The 25,553-nt window shown below is 46.0% G+C and overlaps 1 protein-coding gene across 5 annotated transcripts in view; it reads right to left on the reverse strand.

Moving 5' to 3' along the window:
• The window catches only part of CCDC50 (coiled-coil domain containing 50), a 45,473-nt gene that overhangs the window by 9,753 nt on the left and 10,167 nt on the right, over window positions 1–25,553 (reverse strand). For 4 of the 5 annotated variants that reach the window (XM_055816843.1, XM_055816842.1, XM_055816841.1 and 1 more), the window contains exons 2-7: window positions 17,445–17,507; window positions 15,964–16,093; window positions 11,044–11,134; window positions 8,316–8,418; window positions 3,940–4,644; window positions 494–600 (exon numbers count right to left, since the gene is read on the reverse strand). In XM_055816843.1, coding sequence (XP_055672818.1) covers window positions 494–600; window positions 3,940–4,644; window positions 8,316–8,418; window positions 11,044–11,134; window positions 15,964–16,093; window positions 17,445–17,507 — 1,199 coding nt within the window. The remainder of the gene's footprint in view (window positions 1–493; window positions 601–3,939; window positions 4,645–8,315; window positions 8,419–11,043; window positions 11,135–15,963; window positions 16,094–17,444; window positions 17,508–25,553) is intronic. The other variant, XM_055816844.1, reaches the window with a different exon arrangement.

Raw genomic sequence — 25,553 nt, forward strand, 5'->3', positions numbered from 1 at the left:
ACTCATCAACCTGCTGGGCAGGGCAAGTAGGTGCCCATACAAATAAGCTACCATCTTCTCCAAATATACTTAGCTACCTCAAAACTTTACCTCCCAACCCAACACCAAGCTGTCATTTCAGCTTTTCAGCCAAGTTGCACCCTCACCTGTCTGTCAGGCCACACCACACCACGCTGTCCACCCTGCTGCCCCCTCTCTCAAAGATGGACACTAGCCTGTCTCACTTCTGGGCTGACCACAGGCCATCTTTTACCTGCCTGGAAATGTTCATTTAATATCACTCTGCGTTGGTCATGTAATTTTGGGTGTTTATTTCAGAAAATAGGGCTCTACCGGCTGGATGCCAGCTGTCACTCCATACGTGTTTGTACAGGAGACAAAGGTAATCACCCAAACGCACAGTAGTATCACATATAATATGTTTAAAAATTCAAGTTGTCATTGCTGGCTACCTTAGTTCCTTCGAGCTGACTAATGCAACCTCTCTACTCACCAGGAGCTCTTCCTCCTGCAGCTTCCGAGCAATCTCTGCATCAGATAACTCCTGCTCCCTTCGGGGTGTATCATACATGGCTTGCTTCGTCCCCCTCAACTTAGTGCCTACAGAATTGTGTGAGAAAATCAACTCAAACATTTTTCAAGTGCTTTGGTAAGGAAATCCCCACCATCTCCTCAGCCACGTGCAAAAGCCCCGCTCAAGGGAACCAGAGACCACGACAGCATACCTGCCAGACAGCTGAGTACCTTTAGCTGAGGTGCACCACGCACTGTAGGGAGGTTTCTTCATGCATATAGAAATATCTGATACACCATGTCTTACACGACAAATGTAACTATATGGCAAAGGCGTCATGCCCCTCGAAGCAGTCTTTGCTGACACAGTGAGGCTAGCAAAGGAGTCACTTTTTCACACTGTGTCAACACAGATACACGGGCAAAACCAGGCAGCAGAAAGCAGCCCAACATCTGTTACAAACACAGCAGAGTCTGTGAACACCCTGCTGGAGCGGCACAGGCTGCAAAAGTTGCCTGGGACGGGCTCACGTGAGGCTTCAGACAATTTCTTCCTTGGGCTGACCCACGAATTTTACAATTCACAGTGAGAAAACAGCCAAGTAAACCTTTTTGAAGTTCAGACAAGGTTCAGGTCTTGCTTTGAGTACAGAGTTTTATTTGTTTATTTTAAAGTTAACCTATCTCCAAGTGATTTACAATGTTGCATTTTGAGTGTCTCCATAGCCTATTTGCATCAGGCCAAAGAAGTCCCACCCTATCCCTGTTATAAAACACATGACTTCACTCACATACAATGAATGCCTTCTGCCATCTGCAGTCTGAACTGCATTGTTCAGACATCTCAGTCATCTAAATGAGCTTTCTGCTTTATGTCAGAAGTATACAAACACCCCAGATGCCTGCGTCTCTTCCACCTCAAATCCAGAAAGTTTCACTCAAAACCTCCATGCCTCTAGCTACAGCATTTACACATTTATTATAAATACCTGTTATGTCTTACTGGGCCACCTATCAGTTTCCTTCCCATCTTGTAAGACCAAGGGAAAAACATGAAGTAACCAACTGACTTTGAAAATTTTTTTCTGCATCTACCAACAAGTTACCATCATACTCCACCAAGCAGCCTGAAGACTTCAAACTGCAGAGGGCCAGAGATCTCATGCATCAACATGGAATAAAACTATGGAACAGAAAGCCACCTACCTCTTCTAAAGGTGGTGTGTGGGGTTTTGTTTTTTGTTTTGTTTGAATCAATTGATCAATGATCTCAAGCAACTAACAGCCCTCTTACAAACCTTTGAGTGTAAGAACACCACCAGCTTTCGCACCTTATGGTCAAGTGTTTGGCCTGGCCTTTCCCAGGACATTTCGCAGCTTGGATTGATCAAAGAGCTGCAACCTCTGGCCAGCACAGGAACTCTGGCAAAAAGCACCAGCTTGGTCAGAGTTAAATTATTCAGTGTGCTTCCAAGGTCAAGGAAAACAATTTTACTGTGCTGGAATGAACAACAGCATGGCCGACAGGCTCCTGTACGGCATTACCTCTATGAAGAATAAAAGTAAGTTTCCAGGAATTGTTTGCTGGCCAGTTTGAGACTGAGCTTTCTTCACACACTGATCGGTGCCAGGCTTCATTTGCTCAAACAATAAATGTTACTTCCACATCACTTCTGCTCACTCTCAGGGGAGCACGAAGCCCACCACAGGAAGAAGACGTGAGCTTCTGGCTATTCTGACTCAATGTGATGGGATACTGAGTCACCCAGAACCACATTCTATCAGAGCAAATCACAACCCACTGATTATGTACAAAGACCCTTCCACCTCCCCAAAGAAAACTTTTACATAGCAAAGATGAAAAATAAATCTACCAGTGTCTCCAGAGACAGACACGATCATCCTAATCTTATCCAAATGAAGACCAGTTAGAGGGCTTAAAGCACAAGTCTCCCATGCTGTGACAAGAGATAGATCCAAGTCTGTAAACTCTACTTCCACTAAGAGGCAGGTCATCCCTACACCCAATGTGGATTTAAAAGCAGAAGGATGGATGTGGATCTTTAAAGCCCACCTGTCCACAAGCATTACTGAACAACATACTACACAGGTACACGTTTCCCAGAAAAATCCACTTGTACAGAATTTGACAAGACCCTCATCTTACAAATGGAGCCCAGCTGGACACCTAGAACCACTACTGAATTTTTTACCAAAGTGAACTGCTTATTGAAAGCCCTGCTGGCAACATAATAAGTGGATGGAAATTGCTGGCTTAGGTAAGTAAGTGCGTAAGTAAACTTGGCAATACGCACTTGCAGCCCAGAAAGCCAACCGCATCCTGGGCTGCATCAAAAGAAGCGTGGCCAGCAAGTTGGGGGAGGTGATTCTGCTCCTTTGCTCTGCTCTCATGAGACCCCACCTTGAGTACTGTGTTCAGCTCTGGGGCCCCCAACACAAACAGGACGTGGACCTGTTGGAACGAGTCCAGAGGAGGGCCACAAAGATGCTCAGAGGGTTGGAGCACCTCTCCTGTGAAAACAGGCTGACAGAGTTGGGGTTGTTCACCCTGGAGAAGAGGCAGCTCCGGGAAGACCTTATAGTGGCCTTCCAGTACCTACAGGTAAAGACAAGAAAGCTGCAGAGGGACTTTTTGCAAAGTCATGTCATGATAGGACAAAGGGTAATGGCTTGAAACTGAAAGAGGGTAGATGTAGATCAGATATTAGGAAGAAATACTTCACTGTGAGGGTGGCGAGGCGCTGGCACAGGTTGCCCAGAGAAGCTGTGGATGCCCCATCCCTGGCAGTGTTCAAGACCAGGTTGGATGGGACTTTGGGCAACATGGTCCAGTGGAAGGTGTCCCTGCCCATGGCAGGGGGCTTGGGCTAGATGATCTTTATAGTCCCTCCCAGCCCAAACCACTCTATGATTCTATGAAACTGTCCTCACTTACATACAGCCCTGCGTCCTAAATCAAAAAATACAAGTATAATCATAACATTTGTTTTTTGTTTTGGGGTTTTTTTTGGTGCAACCACAGCATAAAACATATCATAAAAAAAAAAAAACCAACAGATAGTTGTTGGTTGGTTGGTTCTTGGGATTTTTTTTGTGGTTTCTTTTTTTTTCCTAAACACAGGACACTAAGGGCACCATTTCCAACAATATCTTCTTACTCATCCCCTCTGACGGCATGCAACATGTCAGGAAATAAACAGAGCAAGAACATGAATGGATAAGAAGAATCTCACTAAAGAAATTTCAGTGAGATTTAAAACCTGGCATGATTTACCACGTACACATCGTAGTTGGATATTGGAGATAAACGCCTTCAAAGGAAACAACACAGATTTCAGACACCAGGACAGGGCACACAAAGGTCCACCCCCCCACATACGTACACCTTCCCCATCACTTGGTTACCTGAGTCTTGCCAGCAGTCTCCAACCTTCCCCTGGGTCACTGCATGTAAGGAGGGGGAATGTCTCTTGTGTCCTGCCCTTTTGGAGTCTCTCTCCTCACCCCTCCTATGATTATCTCTAGGTTCAGCATCATGGTGCTTCTCATCTTGCACCGTTCTGTGTGACAAGCGGCCCTGATGACGAGACTTGTGTTTTTCAGGATGCACCAGCTGGCTGCCACCCTGATGCCAGGTTTCCTGCTCAGCCTCCAGTTCCACCTCAAGAAGAGGAAGGTGCTTTTTTCTGTCTTGCCTTGTTGGCTTTCTGCTGCACCACGCCTGGTCTGCGAGTCTATGGTCGGACTCCAGGTCAAGACTGAGAGGTCTCCAAGCATTCTCTCTGCCACCTGCCCTCCTCTCCCGCAGCTCCCAGCTGTTGCTGTGGTCATGGGTGCCATGCTCAGACTCTCTTTCCAGGTCAAGGCTGGGATGTCTCCTGGACCTCCCCTGGCTGGCTGATTTCCACTCCTGCCAACGGTCACCGCTGGGCTCACTTGGATGAGGAGACCTCCGACAATCCTCCAAGGTGGAATGCCTGTGTCCACAGGCACCGTCGGACAATGGCGAGGGTGCTTCTCGGTGCTCTCTCTGCCAGCGTGTGTGTCTGTCACCACTACGTGCCCTGCGAGGCTCAGAAACCTGCTCTCTGGGGTCACCCCAGGGGTGCTCTGAGCAACAGGGGGGACAAACAACGAGCAGGTTAGTGGGGTGGGGGTTAACGGCAGCTCAGCGAGGCCAGACTCACAGCATGCAGATGAGGGAGCCTGATGCTAGGAGAAGCTGGAAATGCAGGCAAAGCATGATGGGGTCAGGAAGAATAATAATGGGGTAACCGGCTTGCAGGATATAACATGGGACAGCGTGAAATGACAGCCTGGCTAGCAGCAGGGCAGCACAGGAGGCAACGGGGTTGGAGTAGAAAGCACATGTTCAGCCTGAAAGTGTGTCCAAGCACCTCCTAAGGACATATCAATATATTGGGGCTGAAAAACCGCCAGCAGAGTAGCTCATCTCCTGGTGATGTGTCACTGCTGCAGGATACTGAAACCGCCAGAGAAAGGCTGGCAAAGGAGGGCACAAGGTGCAGGTAAGGCTGGGAGGTGATGTAGGTGGGGACATAAGGCCAGGAGGGGCCAAGCAGAGGGTCAGGTTGGATCCTAGTTCATGAGCACCAGTGCCTTGCCCTGGCTTCAGGCACAAGGGTTTTCATCAGAAAAGAACAGCCTCACCTAATGAGGGGAAGACCCACGTAAAGCAAAGAGAAGGAGACAAGTGGGATGGAATATTTTTTTTTGACAGCAACAATGAGATGATGGATAGCTGCAGCATCCAGGTATCTTCCATCCGACTGTCACATATCTCTTGCAGACCCAGAAGTTTCAGGGCCCACACTTACTCAGTGCCTGAACAAAAAGTTTACACTCTGTTTGCAGAGAGAGGTATGGAAATCTAAGGGCAGGATAAGACTTCACAAAACCCTGGCTCCTGACCTCAGCAATGTATCTGGAAAAGCTGCTTACTCAGCAGCTTGGCAGAGTTGCTTCCTCTGTGCTTTCCAGAAAGCAGGTGGAAATTTTCTTTGCTTTTAGTTTCAGTAATAAAACCTAATACAGCTATGAGGATACAGCAGTCTGTCTGTATACAGTCTGTTGTTCAATTTATTTTTCAATCAACCTATTTGCTAAGAAAAATCATTGTACTGAGTGAACTATTATCTCTCTCTACAACAGCTTTTCAGAATAAAGGTGTATTTCTGGGGGAAAAAAAACCAAACCAAACAAAAAAAAACCACACACCAAAAAAGCAAACCAAAAAACCTGCCTTGAGGCAGAGGCTGACTTGAAACAGAACTACAAAAACACACCCAAAAACCCAAAACTTTCCTTCTCCACAGGTCATAGATTTTTTTTTTTTAATAGTATCTAAAAATATTTAAAATCTATTTCACTGCACATGAACTGCATCCTGTTGTAATACATAGCTCTGCCTTCCTTACAATCATCTAGATTTTGGGGAGGTGAGAGCTGGGGGAACAAACACACCAAAACTGAATGTTCTCTTCAAGTCATTCTATTCAGAAAAATCTTTTTCAGAGCCAGCAAAAATACAGCCTACAGAAAATCCACCTTGGAAACAAATCTGTGTGACTTTTATCCAGAACAGGTATATTTTTAAAAGCCCAAGAACTGTAACAGGAACTGCTGTGGTTACTCCTAACTGGTTGGTTTTTGTGTTCAGTTTGAGATATTCACATGATTTACAGGAAAGAAATATCCAAAAAAAACCAACAACTTAAGCGACTTACTGAACAACAGATACCAGAGCCTGAAAGCAAGAGTCAGATTTTGAACAATACTAACAAGGATCTAAGAATTAATTCAATTTTGTCATTAAGGAAAGCTCATACAGCAGCAGAGAGCAGGAGATCACAAAAGAGCAAAGCATGGGCTGCGCTGGGAAAGGATTGCTGTAGGTAAGGCAACCATGCCAGACAGCCTGAGCAGATTTGCTTTTGGGGTATCTCAGGGCAATTAACTCCTCAGCAGGCACCGGTTCCTGCGGCAACTTCCACAGGGGCCACGCAAACACTCTTTAGGTCCTGGTGTTACTTGCCCAAGAAGCAAGCGACTGAGCGAAACACAGAAGTGTTTTTCATGGCACAGACACTTCTGGGAGGAACCATGCCTTTTTTCATGCTTATTTTTCCACTTTTTCAGAGCTCAGATTGCTTTGGAGCAATAGCCCTAATCCACATTCCTCCTGGATGTGGATAAGTTTTTATTCAGTCTCAAGACAGTCTAAAACCCAAACAAAGCAAGGGCTATTTTGCTGTTGTTGTTGAAGTTTGCAAGGAATGACGATGATACAAACCAAGGATGCTGAAGCCTAATCAAATGGTGCCCAAGCATTTAAAAGGTTCCAGATAAATGGACTAGATCCAGGCACCAAAATCAACTCCAGTCCATTCTAGTTTTTAAGAAGCATGGATCAAGAGCAGAATTACTACGAATGATCAATCAAAACACTTTCGAGCCCACCTCTGAGACTACTGATTACTTCAGGAAGAAAAATTAGACCCATGCAACATTCTGCTCTCCAAATCCATATCAGTCTCGGTTCAGAGAGACACAGGCTTTTGTCAGCTGATTTCTGTGACAAAAATCCACCCTGTCATACCATTTCTACATGGCAACACTATTACCTATACTGTATTTTTTCCAGGGACTCATCCCATTTAATTCTGAAAATATGAAGTGTGGGTTGGCCATAAGACTCCAAGATCAAAGACTTTCCCAGCTCTGTACACATAGCAGGACTTGTGGTCATGAAGTTTCCACTCTGTTACTGTTTTGCACTTTGTTCTTTGTGTTTTCTTGGCCATCCTTGAACGTCTTCCGAATTGAAACTAAAATACTTTGTGTGAGTTCAAATAAAAGACATTTAAAGTCACCAATGGCATTGATGTTAAAATGAGAATAAGAGGTCTGATCTTCATCTTCACAATCTGTTAATCAAAAGCAGCCCATCTCTTCCTCACCACATTTTTTTTAAAGAAAGAACACAAGAACCACCACCAGTGCACAGCAAAGCCATCCCCAGATTGTTCCATAATTAAACACACCCTGATTCTCTCCTCGCAATTTGAAGAAGGTCTGTATTCAATCATAAAAGCCAACCAAGAGAAAGCAATACAGCGCTGTGGGTCGTATCTTTTCCACAATGTACAGTCCCAGATGATAATCACAGCAGAGACATTCTGAAGAGATGACCTTGTTATTCAGTAAGTCATTCAAAGCAGTTGTGCTAATTTTAATGCTTGGATACATACCTGCAAGGAGTTATTTTTGAAAGGCTCTTCCACGAACCAGCATTTATTCCTTTTTATGCACGCAGCCATGCCAGCATCACAGATGAGCACATGGAACTATTTCTTTTCAAATGCAAGCATGAAATTGCATCTGCATTTCTCCCCCACATGCTTTCAGTGTTACACAGAAGTAACTGTAGCTTATCAGCTACTGTCTTTTTCCACAAGCCCTTTTAATACATGCATGCGTGGGTGTGCTTGCACCTACACACACCACACACCTTACCCCTGTCCTTTAGGCCATCTTCTAGGACATCAAAAATTATAAAATTCTCTTCTCTGCTTTTTTTTTTTTTTTTTTTTTTAATATTTCCTGATTCTGGAATGAAGTCTGATCCTGACCCTGGAAACTGATGCAATGCTGCATGTTGAATGCAGGACTGTAGGATAAGGGAAACCTGTATGGAGTTGCCAAATAACCAGGTTCACCTATACTGCCAAGATCTGATCTTTTATCTAGCAGAAACATACCTCCATTTTCTTCATAGACTGTGTGTCCCTGGGATTCTGGGTAGCGCTTCTTGCGCTTTTTCTCTTCCTCCAGTTCTCTCTCTTGAAGAAGACGGGCAATGTCCTGCAGAGAAGGAAGAAAACAGATGTTAAATTTCCCCCCTGAAAAATATCTCTAGATTCTTCTATTTAAATTCTTCATTCAATAACAGAAATCCTTATAGTTTAATTTTTCAGACGTGGCACTGACAGGGTTACACTCAAATTCAACCCCTGGGCTGGACAGGGCTTCCAGCTTAGTGGCTGACACAAGGGACCATCTCACCAACCAGTATCCAAACTCACCCAGGCCCAGCACTGAGCTTCCAACCCCGCTGCAGACTCGCAGGTTCCTGTTCCACCTGTACATAAGCCTGCAACGCCCCAATGGCCAAAGCATGGCAGAAGGGACTGCACGTGTGACCCTGGGCTTTAGAGAATGGATTTCACACAAGGGCACGCACACTCACATGAGCGGGCTGGACCTCCCCCCTGGACTTCACCGGAGGAAGAAAACTAGGGGCATAGATGTCTCCAGCTGAAGGTGCTTCTGACTGGAAGAAGTTCCCAGAGCAAGTTACGAACTCGCCTCAAACTGGCTGTAATTTACAGGGACTGTAAGATGCCAGGCAGGGAAATGCATCAATTTGACAGACAGATGCTGAAGGAAAAGAAAATCAAAAGGGACGTTAGGAAAAGCAGACTAGGTGCAAGGCAGAAGCGCTGCAGGGACTGTAGCTGTTTATCTTCTGTCGCAGTTTTGGTAGATATGCCATCAAAAAGAATAGCATTCCATTTGACTAATGGATCAACAAGACCTAGCAACAGCAAACAGCTCCCTGGGGCTTGGTCATTTGGGGCCCTGAAGCTTGCAAGTGTGGAGCTAGTCTGAAGCTAGGAAGAGAGGCTAGAAGATACCAGCTGGGAATATTAGCCCTTTGGATGCTATTCATTTAAGCCCTTCTAATCCTCAGGACCTTTACAGAGCCATGCATGTGGAATGTACATTGCAGGCAGGAAAGGCATCACTGAAATGCAAACTAAGAGCCAACACCCTCCAGAGCAAAGCCAGCACTAGAGGATATTGGATGTGTGTTCAAGTACAAACTATTATTTCAGGATTCAGAACAGATCTGCTCAGCTTTGTGGAGGATCTGGGGATGCCACAGGCTTTACACACACACACAAACAAACAACAAAAAAAAAACAAACAACCAAAAAAAGATTCCTTCCCCTGACAAGATTAACCTCTTTTAGCAAGTACAGTAAGTCTATAAATATATGGGCTTAAGCACATTATCTCCAGGACAACTCAGGACTTGCAAATCCACACAAACCACTTCTTATATTATCTCCAGGACTGAGACAACTCAGGACTTGCAAACCCACACAAACCACTTCTTACAAACTGGACTTGTAAGCAGATAGGCTTATGGGTTTATTTAAAAACCCTGCACACCAGACGGGATCTGCCTCAAGCACAGCACCAGCATAGCACCGCTAGACACAGCTGATACCAGAGCACTATTGCATAAGCTGGGCACCTACTATACCCTCATGTGTGACAAATACACGACTATTGTGGCATGTCCAGCACTGATGTAATGCAGAGTGTCCTACAGGGTACGTGTATAGATGCTGTGCTGAGGCTACAGAAGGAGCTCTGATGTTTGTCACTGCCAGTTAACAAAGCTGAGGCACTGCGCAGCCTCACTCACATTGCTCAGGCTCTGCATCAGCACAGAAGCCCACCCTTAAGAAGTAATACTGGTGGGGACTTTGGAAGGAAAGCAGTCTCCATTCAAACTCTCCAGAAGTCCTTTTGCAAGGGCGGGCAGCACTGCCACACCCTGGTACCCAGATGCAGCCTAACTCAGTCCACAGCTACATTTCAGCCACACCTGGGAACTTCCCATGTACCAGCAGTAAGACAAAGCATATTTATGACTTCTCATTACTTTGAGCCACATTAATCTGAAGATTGCTCCCAACAGCACAAGATGGTCAGCACGCTGGTTTGTCAGGTCGCACGGACCTGTTGTCAGACTGCCGACAGCCCAGCCACTCTCTATGTAAAGCAGGAAGGAAAGGTGCAATTCCACAGGCAACGTGAACAGTATTGCATCCCTTTCACCTTCCTGGCAAAAATAAGACAGTTACACTTATAGCACAAATCCTTTAGCCAGTGTTCCTCCCACCCCTGTTACAAGCTCCTTTTGGAAGCCTTCCACAACTACCAGGGCAGCCCTTCAAGCTGAAGGAACATAAGGAGAAGCCAGACATGGATGGCTGGACTGAGGGTCCCGCTGAAGTCTTTGTACCAAAAAGGTGAAGAAATTATGACCCAGGATTCTCCCAAAAGCGGTACCTGTCTTCTTGCATTTGAGAAAGCAAGCAGATCTCAGAGTGCATAAACAATTACAACTTCCTACACCGGGGCAACGAACACCTCAACAAGACCCACCTATTACTTGCCCTCTTCGTTAGCAAGGCCACTGGCATCAGCAACCCTTGTGACCCTGGAGTGTGAGGACTATAATTATATCTTATTCCTGTAACAGGACTCCCCAAAATCTCTGTGCATACAGAGATCTGGAAAGACCAGAACTGACACCACACAAGCCAACTCCTGTGGCTAATGACCAAGAAATGCCGGCACTGAAAGGGCTGCTACAAATAGCCCTGCCATCCCTGCAGCTTTAAAGGTTACCTCGTCTTTTTCCTCTTGCCTGCGGCGCTGCTCTGCTTCAAATACAAGCTTCACTTGGATTTCCTGAGCAATCTCGCAGTCCTGTCGTTCTCTAGAAGGCAAGGAGACAAGGATTATAGGCAGCTAAAGTCACAGGCATCACTCAGCCTGGAGAAAGGGATAAAAGAGCTAAAGAACCCATCTGATTTACACAAAAGAATTATTACCCAGTATGAATGCAGAGCCTACGAATCCTCACCGGGGACTAGAGCTCCCTGTACTTACTGCTGGCCAAATTTAGAAAATAGGTCCCAAAACATTCACAATCAGAGCATAAAGCAAGAGAAAACGGATTCATAGGCAGTTTGCCAAGAAGGGAGGTAGATACCATAGGACAGGGCAGACCAAGGTAGCACATGGGAGCCTGCAAAGAGCCTAATTCTGCTGAGGAGTTTCTGTACACGTGGTACCAAAGGAGGGGTTCAGGGGTATGGTTACCATGGGCATTTCTGGGCAGTGGTTTTCACATGAAAGTCACACACAGAAATGCTGATAGAAAAGCGTGGTACACAGGCCAAGCTGAGGCTGGAGGTGGCAGTTCAGTAACCTATGAGAAATGCCACCGAGGTGGGACAAGACACAAAAGCAGAACCGGTGCCAAGAGACAAGACAGTGATGTGTCAAAACAAGGGGTGAGGGAGCCATCATCACAGTGCCAGTGTGGCTGCAGCAGCAACACAAGATCGCATTGACTGGGGACAGACAGATACTAGAATAACAGAGACATGAAATGAGAGTTTCGTCTGCGTGGACAGACTGGGAAGGTTATATTTCTGGGATGTCATACAGAAAGCATCTGCAAGAATTGTGCCATACTCAGCAACTTGCTCTGATGCCCAGCAACAGGCTGGAATGATGGCCAGGGGTTCCTCAGGGCAACCCTGAAAAGGGCTGAAGGATTAGAAAAGAAAAATTAACAGCTCACTCTTTCAGCACTGTTGAAATTGAGCCAAAAACTAGCTCGAAACAGGTCAGGGGGAAGGGGAAAATAAAATCAAAAGAATAATAAATCAATGAAAGCTATCTCTGCAACTGAGACTATTGAAAAGCAATGCATAGGAGATGAGAATGGGAACAGCAATAGGCAAAGTTTGCTTTATTAGAATACGCTCTTTTGAAGAATACACTGACACTGATCAGACAGGTGATGGAAGGCCTACCAAGAGCATATTACAGAAGTCAAGCAAGTATTTCAAGAGAAGCAGGTTCAGCTATGCCAAAGTTGTGCTGTGTGGGCTGGAGCAACTAGTTCTAGGCTTGATCAATGATCAGGGTATAAACGACTAGTGAACTAGGAGGCAAAGGACTGAAAGAGAGTCTAGGACATGAGTGGAGGAAACTAAAAAAGTAAAGGCAGACAAACTTTTGGTAGCAAAACAGAGAAAAATGGAGCAGTCAGTGGCACCGCAAAGCCTTCTTTCATAGAAAGTGAAGAAGAATGAGAGAAGTGGAAAGAGTGAGTATGTGGCTTAGGGTGGCGAGGAAGGACACTGCAACAAGAAGAGGGTTTAGAGGACAAATGCCACCAGGAAGCAACTAATCTGTCATAGGGAATGGAAATGAACACACAGCACGAGGGAAAAGAAGTTTCTTTATTTCTGTCAAGTGCTCCTTGGAAGCAGACATGCAGTTGAGTACTGCATACTATTTATATCCCCTTCCCCAAACACACATGAACCTCCAGGCAGTGTCACAACACAGTATTTCCTTCCCTTTCCCAGACCACCACATTTGCAAACACTTGTGCATATCCATAAACTGACGTACGTCTAGAGACACCCTGGAAGGCATTAATGGATTTCAGTGTTTGTAGGGGTGGTGTTAGCAATAGGTAAAGCATCAGTTTCTTCCATCCAGGTAATAAAACCTGGCATTGTGTGTGTGTGCATGTATGTGTTTCACCTGACTCAAGGGACAGAGCTGTTCAAAGGCACACGAGCTCACGAAGCAGCAAAAGAACCTGCCATATGAAAGGGGACCTTGGCAAACCTCACACCAGCAGGGAACCACAGTCCCTCAGCAAAACAATAGCTGAATATGCAAATCCTGGGGAGCAGGCTGTCAGTGGGCCTAAGAGAGTGGATCCCTTATGACCCCACTCTCAGAGGACATGAATCCAGGTAGAAAAGTTAGAAAGGTCAGACATATCAAGGCACTGCATGTCTCCAGTTCCCTCAGCACCTGTGAACAGAGCTAAGGTGCCAAGTTCAACAACACCAACTGACTTGCTAAATGCTTAAAATACATCTTATCGCAGACAAACAGGAGACAGAAACAGCTAATCATCTTTCAGAGCCAAGGCAACAAGGTCATTGCCTCTCCGTTTGTAGCAAAGAACACCAGAAGTAATGCAAAAGCAGAAGCATTTTCTTGTTCCTGATGACACGCATCTCAAAATACGCCATATCAATCTCTTAAGAACCACTGAACAGCAACAGAGGATTAGATTTTAGGTTTTATTGCTCAGTGATAATTAAATACTGAGACTTGATTAGTTAACATAAGCTAGTGTTTCAACTTGACTAAGCAGAAGAAAACAGGTTAAAGAACTCTGACAGCTCTTCTTATCCTTCATTTCTTTAGTGCGAGTTCCCACCAGTCCCCAGAAATCAGCCAGAGCAACATAAGTGTCACCCTCCCTGAACATCACACCTATGTGTCCTTCGTTCCCAAGCAGCCGGGAGTGTAAAGTGTGCCAGGGAAACAGTTTAGGAAAAAAAAAGAAAAAAAAACCCAAAACACTCAGTGTGATCAGAAAGCTCCCATTCACATTGCCAACTAATTGTTGCCAGATGAGGAGGGGAAAAAAGTAAAAAAAAAAAGGGGTTAAGGGAACTGTTCAAAGGAGCTGTTCACGTTGGTGTAACAGAACAATCACAGCACTGGGAGCGAAAGGAGGAAAGAGCATATTTTCACAGTATTTCCAACAGTTATTCTAGCAACCTTGCTACTATGCTTGGCAGTGTGCAGGCTGCTCAGCTAGATGTGAGAGATGCTTTTAAAGCAGCATGAAAATCAGGTTTGATGCTTCCCTAAATTCTCTTAGAAAAGAAGAAAAATTATTCTCTCATTTATCTTCACAAAGTCTTTCAGAGAGAATCTATGATTTGAAAGACAGAAGAAAGCCCATAAATTTGAAGACATTTTTATGTTCCCTGTTTCTAAGACCACCCAGTTCTTCTCCTTTACTTCTCCCATCACCTTGCAGTGTCAAACTGTCCTAGACAATACAGAAAGCAACAACAGCTAGGATCATTCTGTTGCCAGAACACGCTGATCTTGCACAAGGAGGAGACAGTGGGAACATACAAAGAATTAAGGAAGAAAAAGATTCAATTACAAAAGGATGGCTCCAACTTTTTTTACTATTCTTGCAAAAGAGCTCATGCTTTCAGGAGCAGAACTGCTGCTGACACAACATTTTGCATCAGCATTTCTCCTGTAAGTTGGCTCACAAAGTTTGTAAATCCCATTTTACAGAGCCCTACAACAAGAAAATTGTTTGCAGCTCCCAGCAAGTAACAAAAAGGAATCATCTCTGCCATACAAAATTAATTTTTATGTAGTCGTTTTCATGCTCACATCTCTAATTGGTAATGAAGACAAAACTATTGAAAGAAAGCACAGACTTGAGACATACACATGCATCTACCCAATGCTGCCAGAGTACGCTGGGAACATTGAAAACAGTGGCTGATTTGTCACACCCCAGCTTCACATCTTTCATGAGGCGCTCCTTTGAAGCCAGTCCTGTATCTCACACATATGCAATACAGCGCTCTTCTACTCCATCACTGCCTCTGCCAGATGAGCCACCCAGGGTTTGTGATCCACCATGAACTGTACCTGGTGGGTGGCATCACAGAGCATGACAAGCCAGGAGGCAGCACAGCTGCCAGGAGATGCATCCTGCCTTGCAGACCCTGCATTTGCAGGGAGCCCTGTCCTCCCATCTCTCATCCCTGGGATCTGACTGAGCCCTGTCACACGACCCATTTGTTACACCTCACATGGCAAGAGACTAAAGGGGGGGGGAGGGGTATGCAAAAAAAATGCATAAGAAATAAAAAAAGAGAAAAGCACTATGTCAACTCTGGATTGGAAAGCACAGTTTGCTTTGCCCTGCACTGCCACGTTTCATTTCCATACCAGCTCCGCAGCCTGAGAGCCACAGCACACAGAAAGCCAAATCACAGGCCACGGGGCTAGGTTTGGTGTGTGGGGCCTGAGCAAACCTGCAGAGCAAACTGGATTGCTCGTTAGGCATCCTCCCCCAGCCGCTGTAGAAGACAACGGCTGCAAGAGCAGGCCTGTCCCGCAACACCCATCTCCACTAGTTGATGCTGGGGCAGCAGCTCCTCTTCCCAGGTCACCTCACACTGCACCATCTGCAAGCACAAGCAGGGGCTTTCAGCTGCTCAGTGCAGCAGGACACCAAAAAGCACTGCACCCAGCTCCTCAAAAGCACTCATCAGGCACAATGCAAACATGCCAGTATCTGCAATTTCCACAACAGTATTCATCGTAACAGTGCATTTCTGTGGTACAGTTTCTTCATCCTCAGACTTTAGCCAGGGACAAGGTCGACACAAGTGGCCAAGTTACCCCTTTGCCAACAGGCAGCAGAACAGGAAGGTGCCTTCTCATGGTCAGGCAATAGAATCTAAGCTGGGACAGGCCCCAGGACCACCTGCTCCCATTACTGTGTGACAGAGCTGAGTATTAATACTCTTACAGCAACAGATAGCCAAAGGAAAAAGGAAACAAAAGCAAAAGGCTGATCAACCTGAACCCCAGGTGCTGCCAACCAACTCAAAGGAGCTGATTTCAGGGCTCTGATCAAATGGGACTTGCATCTCAACAGCTCCATCCCAAACTCACAAGTCTTTTTGGTGTTTTTGGATTTGAGCACGTGCTTTCAGATCCTCCTCTTCCTGCAGTTGCTTAGCCACCTGCAAGTCATGTTGCACCAGACGATTACGCTGAACATTTGTTGCCAAGTGATGCTCAACTGGAAATAAACACAGACAAGAACTCTCAGATCAGCCTGCAGAACTTCACACTATGTGCAAGACAAAGCAGGGCAGGGGGGAGATTCCAGGCCAGAAAGGCAGGTAATTCCTGGCAGGGGAGCATCATGTAACATCTCTAACGGTGGGGAAGTCCTGAACTGAAGTTACACTAGCAGTTTGAGATTGTCTTGTCTCAGCACTGAGGGGGCTGTATATGTGTGCCTGTTACCAAAACTAGATCTGCATATCTTACTTGCATGCAGGTTTACAGGGAATGCTTTTTAGGCTTTGGTTTTCATTTTCTGGCTGTGGGAAGTTACCCTAGATTAATAAAGTCAGTCTGGAAGGGACCACAGAGGCCAGTGAGGATGAGCTGAATGTAAACCACTTCTGATGGATGCTTCCATGATTTGTTCTCAAGAACCTCTAGACGAGGGAACTCCTCACTCTCAACATAATCAGTTCCAAAATCTCACTACCTTTATATTTAGCAACAGAGCAACCGAGTGCTAAAGTGAGTCCTTTACCATACATGGATACTGCCTGCAAGAAAAGATGGCTACATGAGCTGCAGCTGAAAGCCATCTTTAATTCAGTGGTCTCAGGTTCCAGCAGCAAGGGCACAACTTCAGCAGAACCTGCGCTCTTGGCAGAGTAGCTGGAACGGTATTAGCACCTAGTACTGGTAGATACCAACAGTCTTGGCAGCCAGCAAAGCAGATTAGAGGCCACCACACCTGAAACTGCAATGCAAGCATACCTAAAGTAACAGATAAGCATGTAAAAAAAATTTTTTTAAAAAGTAAATAAAAAAATACCAGTCACTTTGAAGTTCCTGACTGTATTTTTTTTTCCCCCTTTTAAGCCCTTGTAGTGTACAGCTGCCCTATCTCAAAATGTCTTAAAAGGAAGCCTCCACTCAAAAGGCATGCACTAGCAATTCTGAAGTAAGTAAACAAACAGACCTCTTCTAGTTGCACCTCAGGTCAGCCTATAAAACTTGAAGCTTCCAAATTCCAAAATTGCTAGTCATTTCTAAAAACCTTGCACAGCAACAAAACCTCAAGTGCACTCCTACATGCAATTTCATCATAAATGGCATAAACTCAACTCTAAAGGAGAACACAAAATTGAAACATTAAATGCAGCTATCTCTAGGGTACAATGTGAGCTGGGGCAGAATGCAGAGTAGCGTTACAGGACAGTGAAGACAGTAATAGTCTGTCTTCCACTGAAAAGAATAAAAATGAAATAAAAGCAGAGAGGATTTTTCTTAGCAAAACTAAACAAAGCCAGGTATCTTTTGGGGAAAATTTGCTTCAACTTGTTCCAAAGATCATTGCTACTTACTCTCTTGTTCTTGTAAGTTATGGGCCAAGGTGTGATCTTCCAGAACAGCAAAGTCTCGACACACTGGACAGGGAAACAAAGCCAAAATAATTAGCAGAAGGGGAATTAAAAAAAAAACAAAAACCCAAACCAAAACACAACATCAGAAGAGTGAGGGCAGGGGAGCATACACACACAGAGACTTCTGACACACTTTCCACCAGCCAAGATCTGGACTTTGGACTTGGGTGTTTTCCCCCCTCCTGCACTTGTGGCTATTTTTGCATGCACTTGCTTCTTTGTCCCTGTTTGCATAAAAAGCCTTCTCCACTCCACCTCCACTTTAGTTTAAGATCAGGATTGCCCACGCCACTACTAGATCAGACCTTGTGTACAAAACCCTGTACTCCTCCCAAATTTATAACGATGCCCACGCTGACTGTGTTCAACTAAAACCAACAGCAAGTGCTTGTGCTTACTATGGCTTTCCTTGCCAGGTCAAAGAGTCTGAGAATAGTATTTTCTGTGCACTAAGGCAAAAGCACATACACCTCTCCAGAGCTGAGCAGACTGAGCTCCATGGCTCTCACTGCAAGCCATTTCTACCAGCACAGGCATCATTTTACAGTTGTCTCTTGTAAGCTTCATTGACTTTAAGTGCAGATGCCAAATTTGTACCTAGAACCCAGATACAGGATCAACCACAGCATTACCAGCAGGGATAAGCACAGCTTCTAGCACGATGAAGATGACCCAGAGACGAGGTAAACGGGAAGGAGATGAGCTCCATTTGGCACCAGTTTGAAAGCAGCAGATTTTTGCCAATGCCTATCACTTTCATGCTTGAACTTTCAAAGGAATGCTCTACCCACACTGTAGAAAAACACCAGTGTTTATTTTTAACTTGCTATGATAGGCAGCAGGGCAACAAAACACAAGTCACATACATATTGGGACAGGCGCACACACACAGCATCTGGTTCGGTCCTTTGGTGGTAGGTATGTATCAGCTTCTTGGTGAACCAAAGAAAAACTATGACCTGCACCCCAAACTGCAAGATGGGGCCCCGCTCCACACATTGGCCATACGTGGGGTTCCTCCTTGCTTTTAGGAGAGTTTAAGGCAGTTTAAGGCACTGAAAACTTTACACTGCAGAGGTCTATCACTTGTTTTTCCCTCAATGTGACAAGCCAAACAGCTGAAGGACCTGAAAGGGGAATATCTCCCATTTGAAAGGTACAGCACAAAGCAGAGAACAACAAAGTGCTTCCAAAGCTGCAGAGGGAGGTACAAACTGCTGCTGCGCTCCACGGGCAAAACCTCTGGAGAAGACCAAGGTTTCTCTTTAGCAGAGCACAGCAACAGCCTAGAAGAGAAAGTGAAAATAACCCCAAAACCCCCAGAACATACCAAAACTACAAGGGGAATTTATGAGGAACCTGTTCACAAAAGGGTTCAGAGTCAGAGAAGAGAAGACATTTCCAGCACCACAAAGGGTGGAAAATACATGGAAATGAGAAGGTAGCTGCGTCTTCCTGAGCCACCATCCCACAAGCCTTCCCTCTTCTCACATTGACACATATGGTCTGCTCGAGAAGCATCGAGATGTTCCTCTGCACCCAGATACCTTCACAAAATAGCTAGAATTGTTTCTGGTTGTGTGTACTAAGAGGTCAGATGAATACGATAAAAGATGAAGTATTTAACAGAATTTTTGGTTGAGTCTTTCTGCACTGGAAGGTGTTTTACAGATAACAAAAGCTTCTAAAAGCTAGAACAGCACTTCAGGGAAGGAGAGTGACAAGCAGCAGGGTGGAGATGAGGACAAAGATTACGGTTATATGATCCCGTAGTGACTCACTTTAAACACATACAATTCTAGATGGTGCAATTAAGGTTTAGTTGTTACCTTTTTTTTTTTTATTGCAGCTTCTTTTAAAAAAGGCAAGAGGATACAAAATGCTAAATAGCACTGAAATACTTCCAGTGGGCATCTGTGTATAAAAACAGAAACGCTAGCTTCAGCCGCAGGTCTGGAAAACCCACAGCTGAGTTGCAGGCAGCACTGCTATTCACAGGTGACATATGCAGGGTGCTTGGTGGGCACAAACCCATGTTTTTGTGGGATAGGGCAAGAGGACCTTGCCCATAGAGACTTTCATTCTGTGGCCCCTAATACTACTTCAGCATCATAGAATGGTTGTGGAACAACCACTTTCTGCTTACAACAAGCATCATCTGGCCTGCTGGAGGGCACATCCAGCCCCGAGGTTTGAGCCCTCCTGTCAGTTCAGAGCCAAGCAAAGATACCTGAAAACAGAGCTACAGTCTGCCCAAATCTAGGGGCTGGGTTTTACCACCACATAGTCAAGAAGCAGCACTTGCTCCTGATAGTTTAAAAAAAAAAAAAAAAAAAAAAAGGTGGGGGAAGTGTTATTTTGTTATTTTTAACTGCAGTAGGTCTCTGAGCAAGTCCACTGCACAGCTGCCTGAACAGCTGTACTAGCAAGACAAGGCGGGCAGCACAGGAGCAAGAAATATGAACATTTCAGAGCTGCATAATTTTTGCATAAAGATTGCTGCTGTAAGAAACGCTTATGAAACTGCATCCCAGCCCTTCCCAACTCCTTTCTGTACAGGCTCATACACTGCTCTGATCCCCATGGCTCAGATCATCTGCCTTGCCAGTCATGGTGCTGATGGTGCTGGCGGACCTTTGCTCCATCCTCCCCAGAGGCATGTGTGGGGAGGAGGACATTTGTTTTGGTTTGTTGTTTTTTGGGGTTTTTTTTGTTTTGTTGGGTTTTTTTGGTGTTGGGGGTTTTTTGGGTTTGTTTTTTTGTTGGTTTTTTTTTTTTTTTTTTACTCTATTCTACCCACATCCAGACACACTTTTTTATTTGTTTGGGAAAAAACATGTTGACAGAAACATGCTTGGCATACAGGCGAGAAAGTGGGAGGGCCGCTGCAGAACGCTGCTGCTCTTCTCCTGACAGTCTTGCACCAACTGCAGAAAAGTCTCACCTCCTCCGGTGAGCTGCTTTCCTACAACACAGCAACAACTGTTTAACCCTTCTGGACTGATGGGCCACTAAAAAAATTTCTAAGGAAAGCATGGACTCAAAAAAGTCGAGTGCATATACTGTTCTGTGTATGGATGGGCCTGCTTCTTCTAGCTGCTCCCCCAGAGATCTGTGAGAATTAGTCCATGGGTCTCTGGAGTTAAATAAATAAGCAAAAATAAAGAAAAACAAAACTCCTTTGGACTTCACGTCCTATGGGCTGCCAAGGAAAGCTGCTGGATGCCAGAGACATAAAGCAGGGACTTGTCTGGGTTGTTTTGGCTCTTCAGGACAGGTCTGTGCCATCCAGAGCTCAGCACCTGGGCCGAGAAGCACACACAGCCCAGGGTACCACCACACGCACTTCCCAGTTCACCACCCAAAGCAACCGGCCTCAGATCCAGTGCCACCCCTAACACGGCCACACAGCACCCTGACCCAAGGCTGTGCCCCGCCACCACCTGCCCTGTCTCTGCGGGCAGGGACAGACCGTGTGGGGACAACACCCTGGGACAAGCCACCAAGTTACAGGGCCTAAACACAAACGCAGGGACTGGGTCTTAGAACAGTGATGATTATCCCATCAAGATCCAGTACAGAGAGAGGAAGCTGGATGGTTTATAATGATTATGCTCACAGGAAGCTCCCCAGTGCACCCATCTCACAGAAGACACAGCACAGAGCAGGCTGGTGGGGCAGCAGCAAGCCTTAGGTTTGCTCACACATTTGGATTCATTTGTGCACTGGTGAAGAAGCCACTTGGCTGCGTATACACTCCCGTTAAGCTGCTCTTACAAACCCGCGAACGGATGGCTCGAGCGCACAGCCCTCACTTTGTGCTGCTGGAGCTGCTGGCAGGGCGGACGGCACAAGAAGACCTTTCATCACTGTCAGAAACTTGGCTGGGCTGGCCACCTCCGACTCATCTGAGCACATTATTCCCAAGTCCCATCAGCCTGAGGACAATGTGCAAAGGAAGATGAGAACATCCTATTATGAACACAAGGAAGCACTGTGAGCCAGCCAGGTGGCAAGAGATGCGGACACCTGCAACTCCCTAGCAAGTGTGCGGGCAATAGTAAGTGCAGAGCACTCCCTCAAGACTAGACAGACCCTGCGCCCATGGCAATGAGTCAAGTATGACCGCAGCTGCAAGTGAGGCCAAGGAAACCAACCCTTCATCCTTGAGGACACGCATCCAGCAATAGGGCAGCTATGAAATAACTGGAGATGTGCACCAGCCAGGCGTGGTCTGAAATAAAGTTTCACTGGCACCAGTCCTCGTCCTCGGCCCAGCCTCAGCACAGCCCCAGCACACCCATTACTGGGTATTATGTGCACCGGGTTTGTGCTGAGAAATAGGATGGCCCCAATGACAACAGAGACACATTCCTCCTCTCCAGGAGGCTTCATACTGAAGGGGAAAGAAGTCAGTTTCCTTATTCCCTAACTGTATGCCTGAAAAATGAAAGGTAATATTAACGTCACATTCACCGCTGCGAATTGACTTCCCATCCCTGGGCCCTGGCTGCGAGCCATCAGACAGTCAAGCAAGCAGCAGGGGTGCAATCAGAGCAGCTACAGTTGGCAAATCCACTGAAGTGTGAAACATTAACAACAGGTTTACCATAGTCTGATTAAGCCAATCTGCCTTGGCGCAGCAGGGAGCACGCCTGGAATACGTGCTGCTGGCACAGCTGTCAATAAAAGGAATGCCAGCGCAGGAATCCCAGCCACTGCCACCGCCAGCAGAGGTGCCAGCTGAGAAGGATGAGGGCAGAAGCATGGCTAGAAGCATCATCCTTTGCAGCAGTGGTGGGCTGCAAAATTCATGCAGTGGCATGAAAGAGGGAGCTGGCTTGCTTGAGGGATCCTGAAGAGCCTCTCTACAAGCTCCAAGCACAGGTCTTCTCCACTGGCAGTTTACCCTGGAAATACTCCTTTCCATGCATCTGCACCTCTGAGGCTCTTGGCAAGCATGGTTGCAAGCCCTGCCATTAGGGCTGAGATAAGAGCATCTCTAGGTATGACAACCTGGCAAAATTTCATTAAATAACCTTTTGCTTTTCATAGTCTGCCATCTGCCTCACTACCTTACTCCAGCATGACCTCAGCTCCACAGGTCAGCATTTCTAACACCAAACTGCTTCAAAGAGAGTGAGGTAACCACAAAAGAGGAGCAGAGGCAGCCATAGACGTTGCTAGCGATACTTAGGTGTGTGACAAAGAGGTAGGTAACACCCAGTAATGGGTGGCGTGAACATGCACCATCTCTACAAGATGTCAAACCCCACTGGCTTCTCAAGAAAGGCATACAACAAAACACCCCGTCACACTTCTGCCTGAAGTCAGACCATATTTTGACATCTGCTGAGGGCCGAAGGGCCCACTTGGTTCACGTGGCCCATACGCTATGCTCTGGGACATCGCCAAGTTCAGTGACCCAGGGGCCACACATACATGCTCCAGGCATTTCCTTTTGGGTCTTAAAAAACATCTCTTGCTCCCTACCCCCTCCACTCCCAACATTTTCCTGTCAGCATCATGTGCTGGATAATTCACAAAATAAACTAGAAGGTGTGAGTCATGCTTAGTTTAGACCATCTGCAGTTTTTGAATCCTCAACTGAAGGACAGGAGGAAGAGAAAAGACAAAAGTGACACAGGAAAAAAACAGTTTGATCAGCTAAAGTCACTTTTTAGGGCCTATAAAGCTGACAAATCAAGTGGCAAGCAGCAAGCACAGCCTGTTACAAGCCTGCAGTCTCAGGAAGATGCTGAGCTATGAAGATCCCTGCAGATTAGAAAGCAAGCTTGGACCTCGTAGAGACTCTCACCAGCAGGGACTGGCCGGGCTACTCCAAGCCAGGTAAACCCCCCAAAACTTGCAGATTGTTTCCTTGAAACAAAGCCAACGTGACCGAGCAGCCACTCAACCGGAGGTGACAGGCTGCCCCGAGGACAGTTTTCAGAGGAAACATGCAACTAGGACATTTCCTTTGCACCCCCAGCAAAGCTGCTTGGGAGATCCATGACCTGACCTCAGTGTTTCTCACTTCTGTCCTGTCTCTCCCATCGCACCAGGAGATTCGCGCAGGCACTGGCAGAGGCTGGCCAGGACATGCCTTGGCTGCTGCAGCCGCTGTTATGCAGACAGCATTCCTAGGACATTGTTCACCAGGCACTGTCAGTGCCAAGGACATCAGAAAACTCATGCAGGGAGAAGGTGGCTACCAGGTGGAGGGCAGGGCTTGGCTGCCTGGGGAAGGGAACAATTGCTGCTTCTCAGCCATGTCTCATGTAGCCAGGGGCTACCAAGCAGCACAAGTAGACTGGGCAGCCCCACAGGGAACCAAAGTGAGAGGTCTCAGCCTAATTTCTAAAAGCATAAACATGCAAAACAAAAAAAGTATCGCCAAAGAACCACGGAGGTTTTATTGGCAATCTTGGCCTGGAAGCTAAGAACAGCTTGGGATTTGGGAAGAAGGTTATCCTCTCTGCACTAAGCTAATGCCTTGAGGTCAAGGCCACGAGAGGTTTGTCCTCTCTGTCTGCACCACTCTCCAACAATAAGCTCTTTCCACCCAACAACACTTTAAGAAGGAAGACTATAAAGATTTTGCAACCAAATCTTCAGAACACAACTATTTTTTAACCCACCTTGGAATAGATATCAGCAGCATTCACAAAATGCCTTCTCTGAGGTTACTTCTTACTTCTGTCTGCAAACTGTGCCACAGAGCAGTCCTCAAGCTGAGAGAGCATCTGCTGGACACCTCAAAGCAGGGGTGATGTGCTTGCAAAGTATATAAACATGAAGCTGAAGATACCCAAGATCACAAAAAAGCAGCACCACAAGAGACATCAAAAGGTCATTCCTAAAGCATGCCCCAGACACAGAATTTTATTAAGTTTATCATTCTGCCTTTATTACAGAAGGCTGACATTGGATAATTGCACCCTACACTGCATCACCTGCAATTTTTCTAAATAAGAGCAGTTCTTCTTATCCCCCAAGATTAAAACACAACCCATAGGTCGAGAATGTTAAAGATATGCCTTTGACTTCCAGAAGAAAATGTTGAAGCATTTCAATTATAGAATCATTTACGTTGGAAAAAAACCTTTAAGATCAAGTCCAACCATTAACTAGCACTGCCAAGTCCACCACTACACCATGGCCACATCCACCACTAAAGCAACACCACATCTACACATCTTTTAAGTACCTCCAGGGATGGTCACTCAACCACTTCCCTGGGCAGCATGTTCCAGTGCTTGACAACCCTTTTGGTGAAGAATTTTTTCCTAATATCTGACATAAACCTCCCCAGCATAACTTGAGACCACTTCCTCTCATCCTATCACTTGTTACTTGGAAGAACAGACCAACACCTACCTTTGTAAAACCCCCTTTCAGGTAGCTATACAGAGCATAGGGTCTCCCCTGAGCCTCCCATTCTCCAGGCTAAACAACCTCAGTTTCCTCAGCTGCTCCTCAAAAGACTTGTGCTCCAGACCCATCACCAACTTCATTGCCCGTCTCTGGACACACTCCAGCACCTCAACATCCCTCTTGCAGTGAGGGGCCCAGAACTGAACACAGCATTCAAGGTGCAGCCTCACCAGTGCCGAGTGCAGGGGGACAGTCACTGCCCTTGTCCTGCCGGCCACACTGTCCCTGACACAAGCCGGGACACTGTTGGCCTTCTTGGCCACCTGGGCACACTGCTGGCTCATGTTCAGCCGGCCATCAACCAGCACACCCAGGTCCTTTTCTGCCAGGCTGCTTTCCAGCTACTCTTCCCCAAGCCTTTGTTTAAGCTTGGGCATACAGACATACTTCAAAATGGCATTGAGCCTTAAGGAGTACTGGCCCCCATGCTTTGAAAATTCAGCCTTTTCAGCCAGGTCTAGCTGGGCCCCCAGATATGAAGTATTCCGAGTCACAAGAACTTTCCAAAACCTCTCATTCCTATAGACAACATTGCTGCTATAGCTGCCGTCTCCTATTACAGAAATGTCTGTGCATTGACGAGCTGAATAGCTACAGTATTTTGCCGCTTTA

The sequence above is a fragment of the Falco peregrinus genome, chromosome 12 (assembly GCF_023634155.1).
Source record: "Falco peregrinus isolate bFalPer1 chromosome 12, bFalPer1.pri, whole genome shotgun sequence".
In the NCBI taxonomy this organism is placed as follows: Eukaryota; Metazoa; Chordata; class Aves; order Falconiformes; family Falconidae; genus Falco; species Falco peregrinus.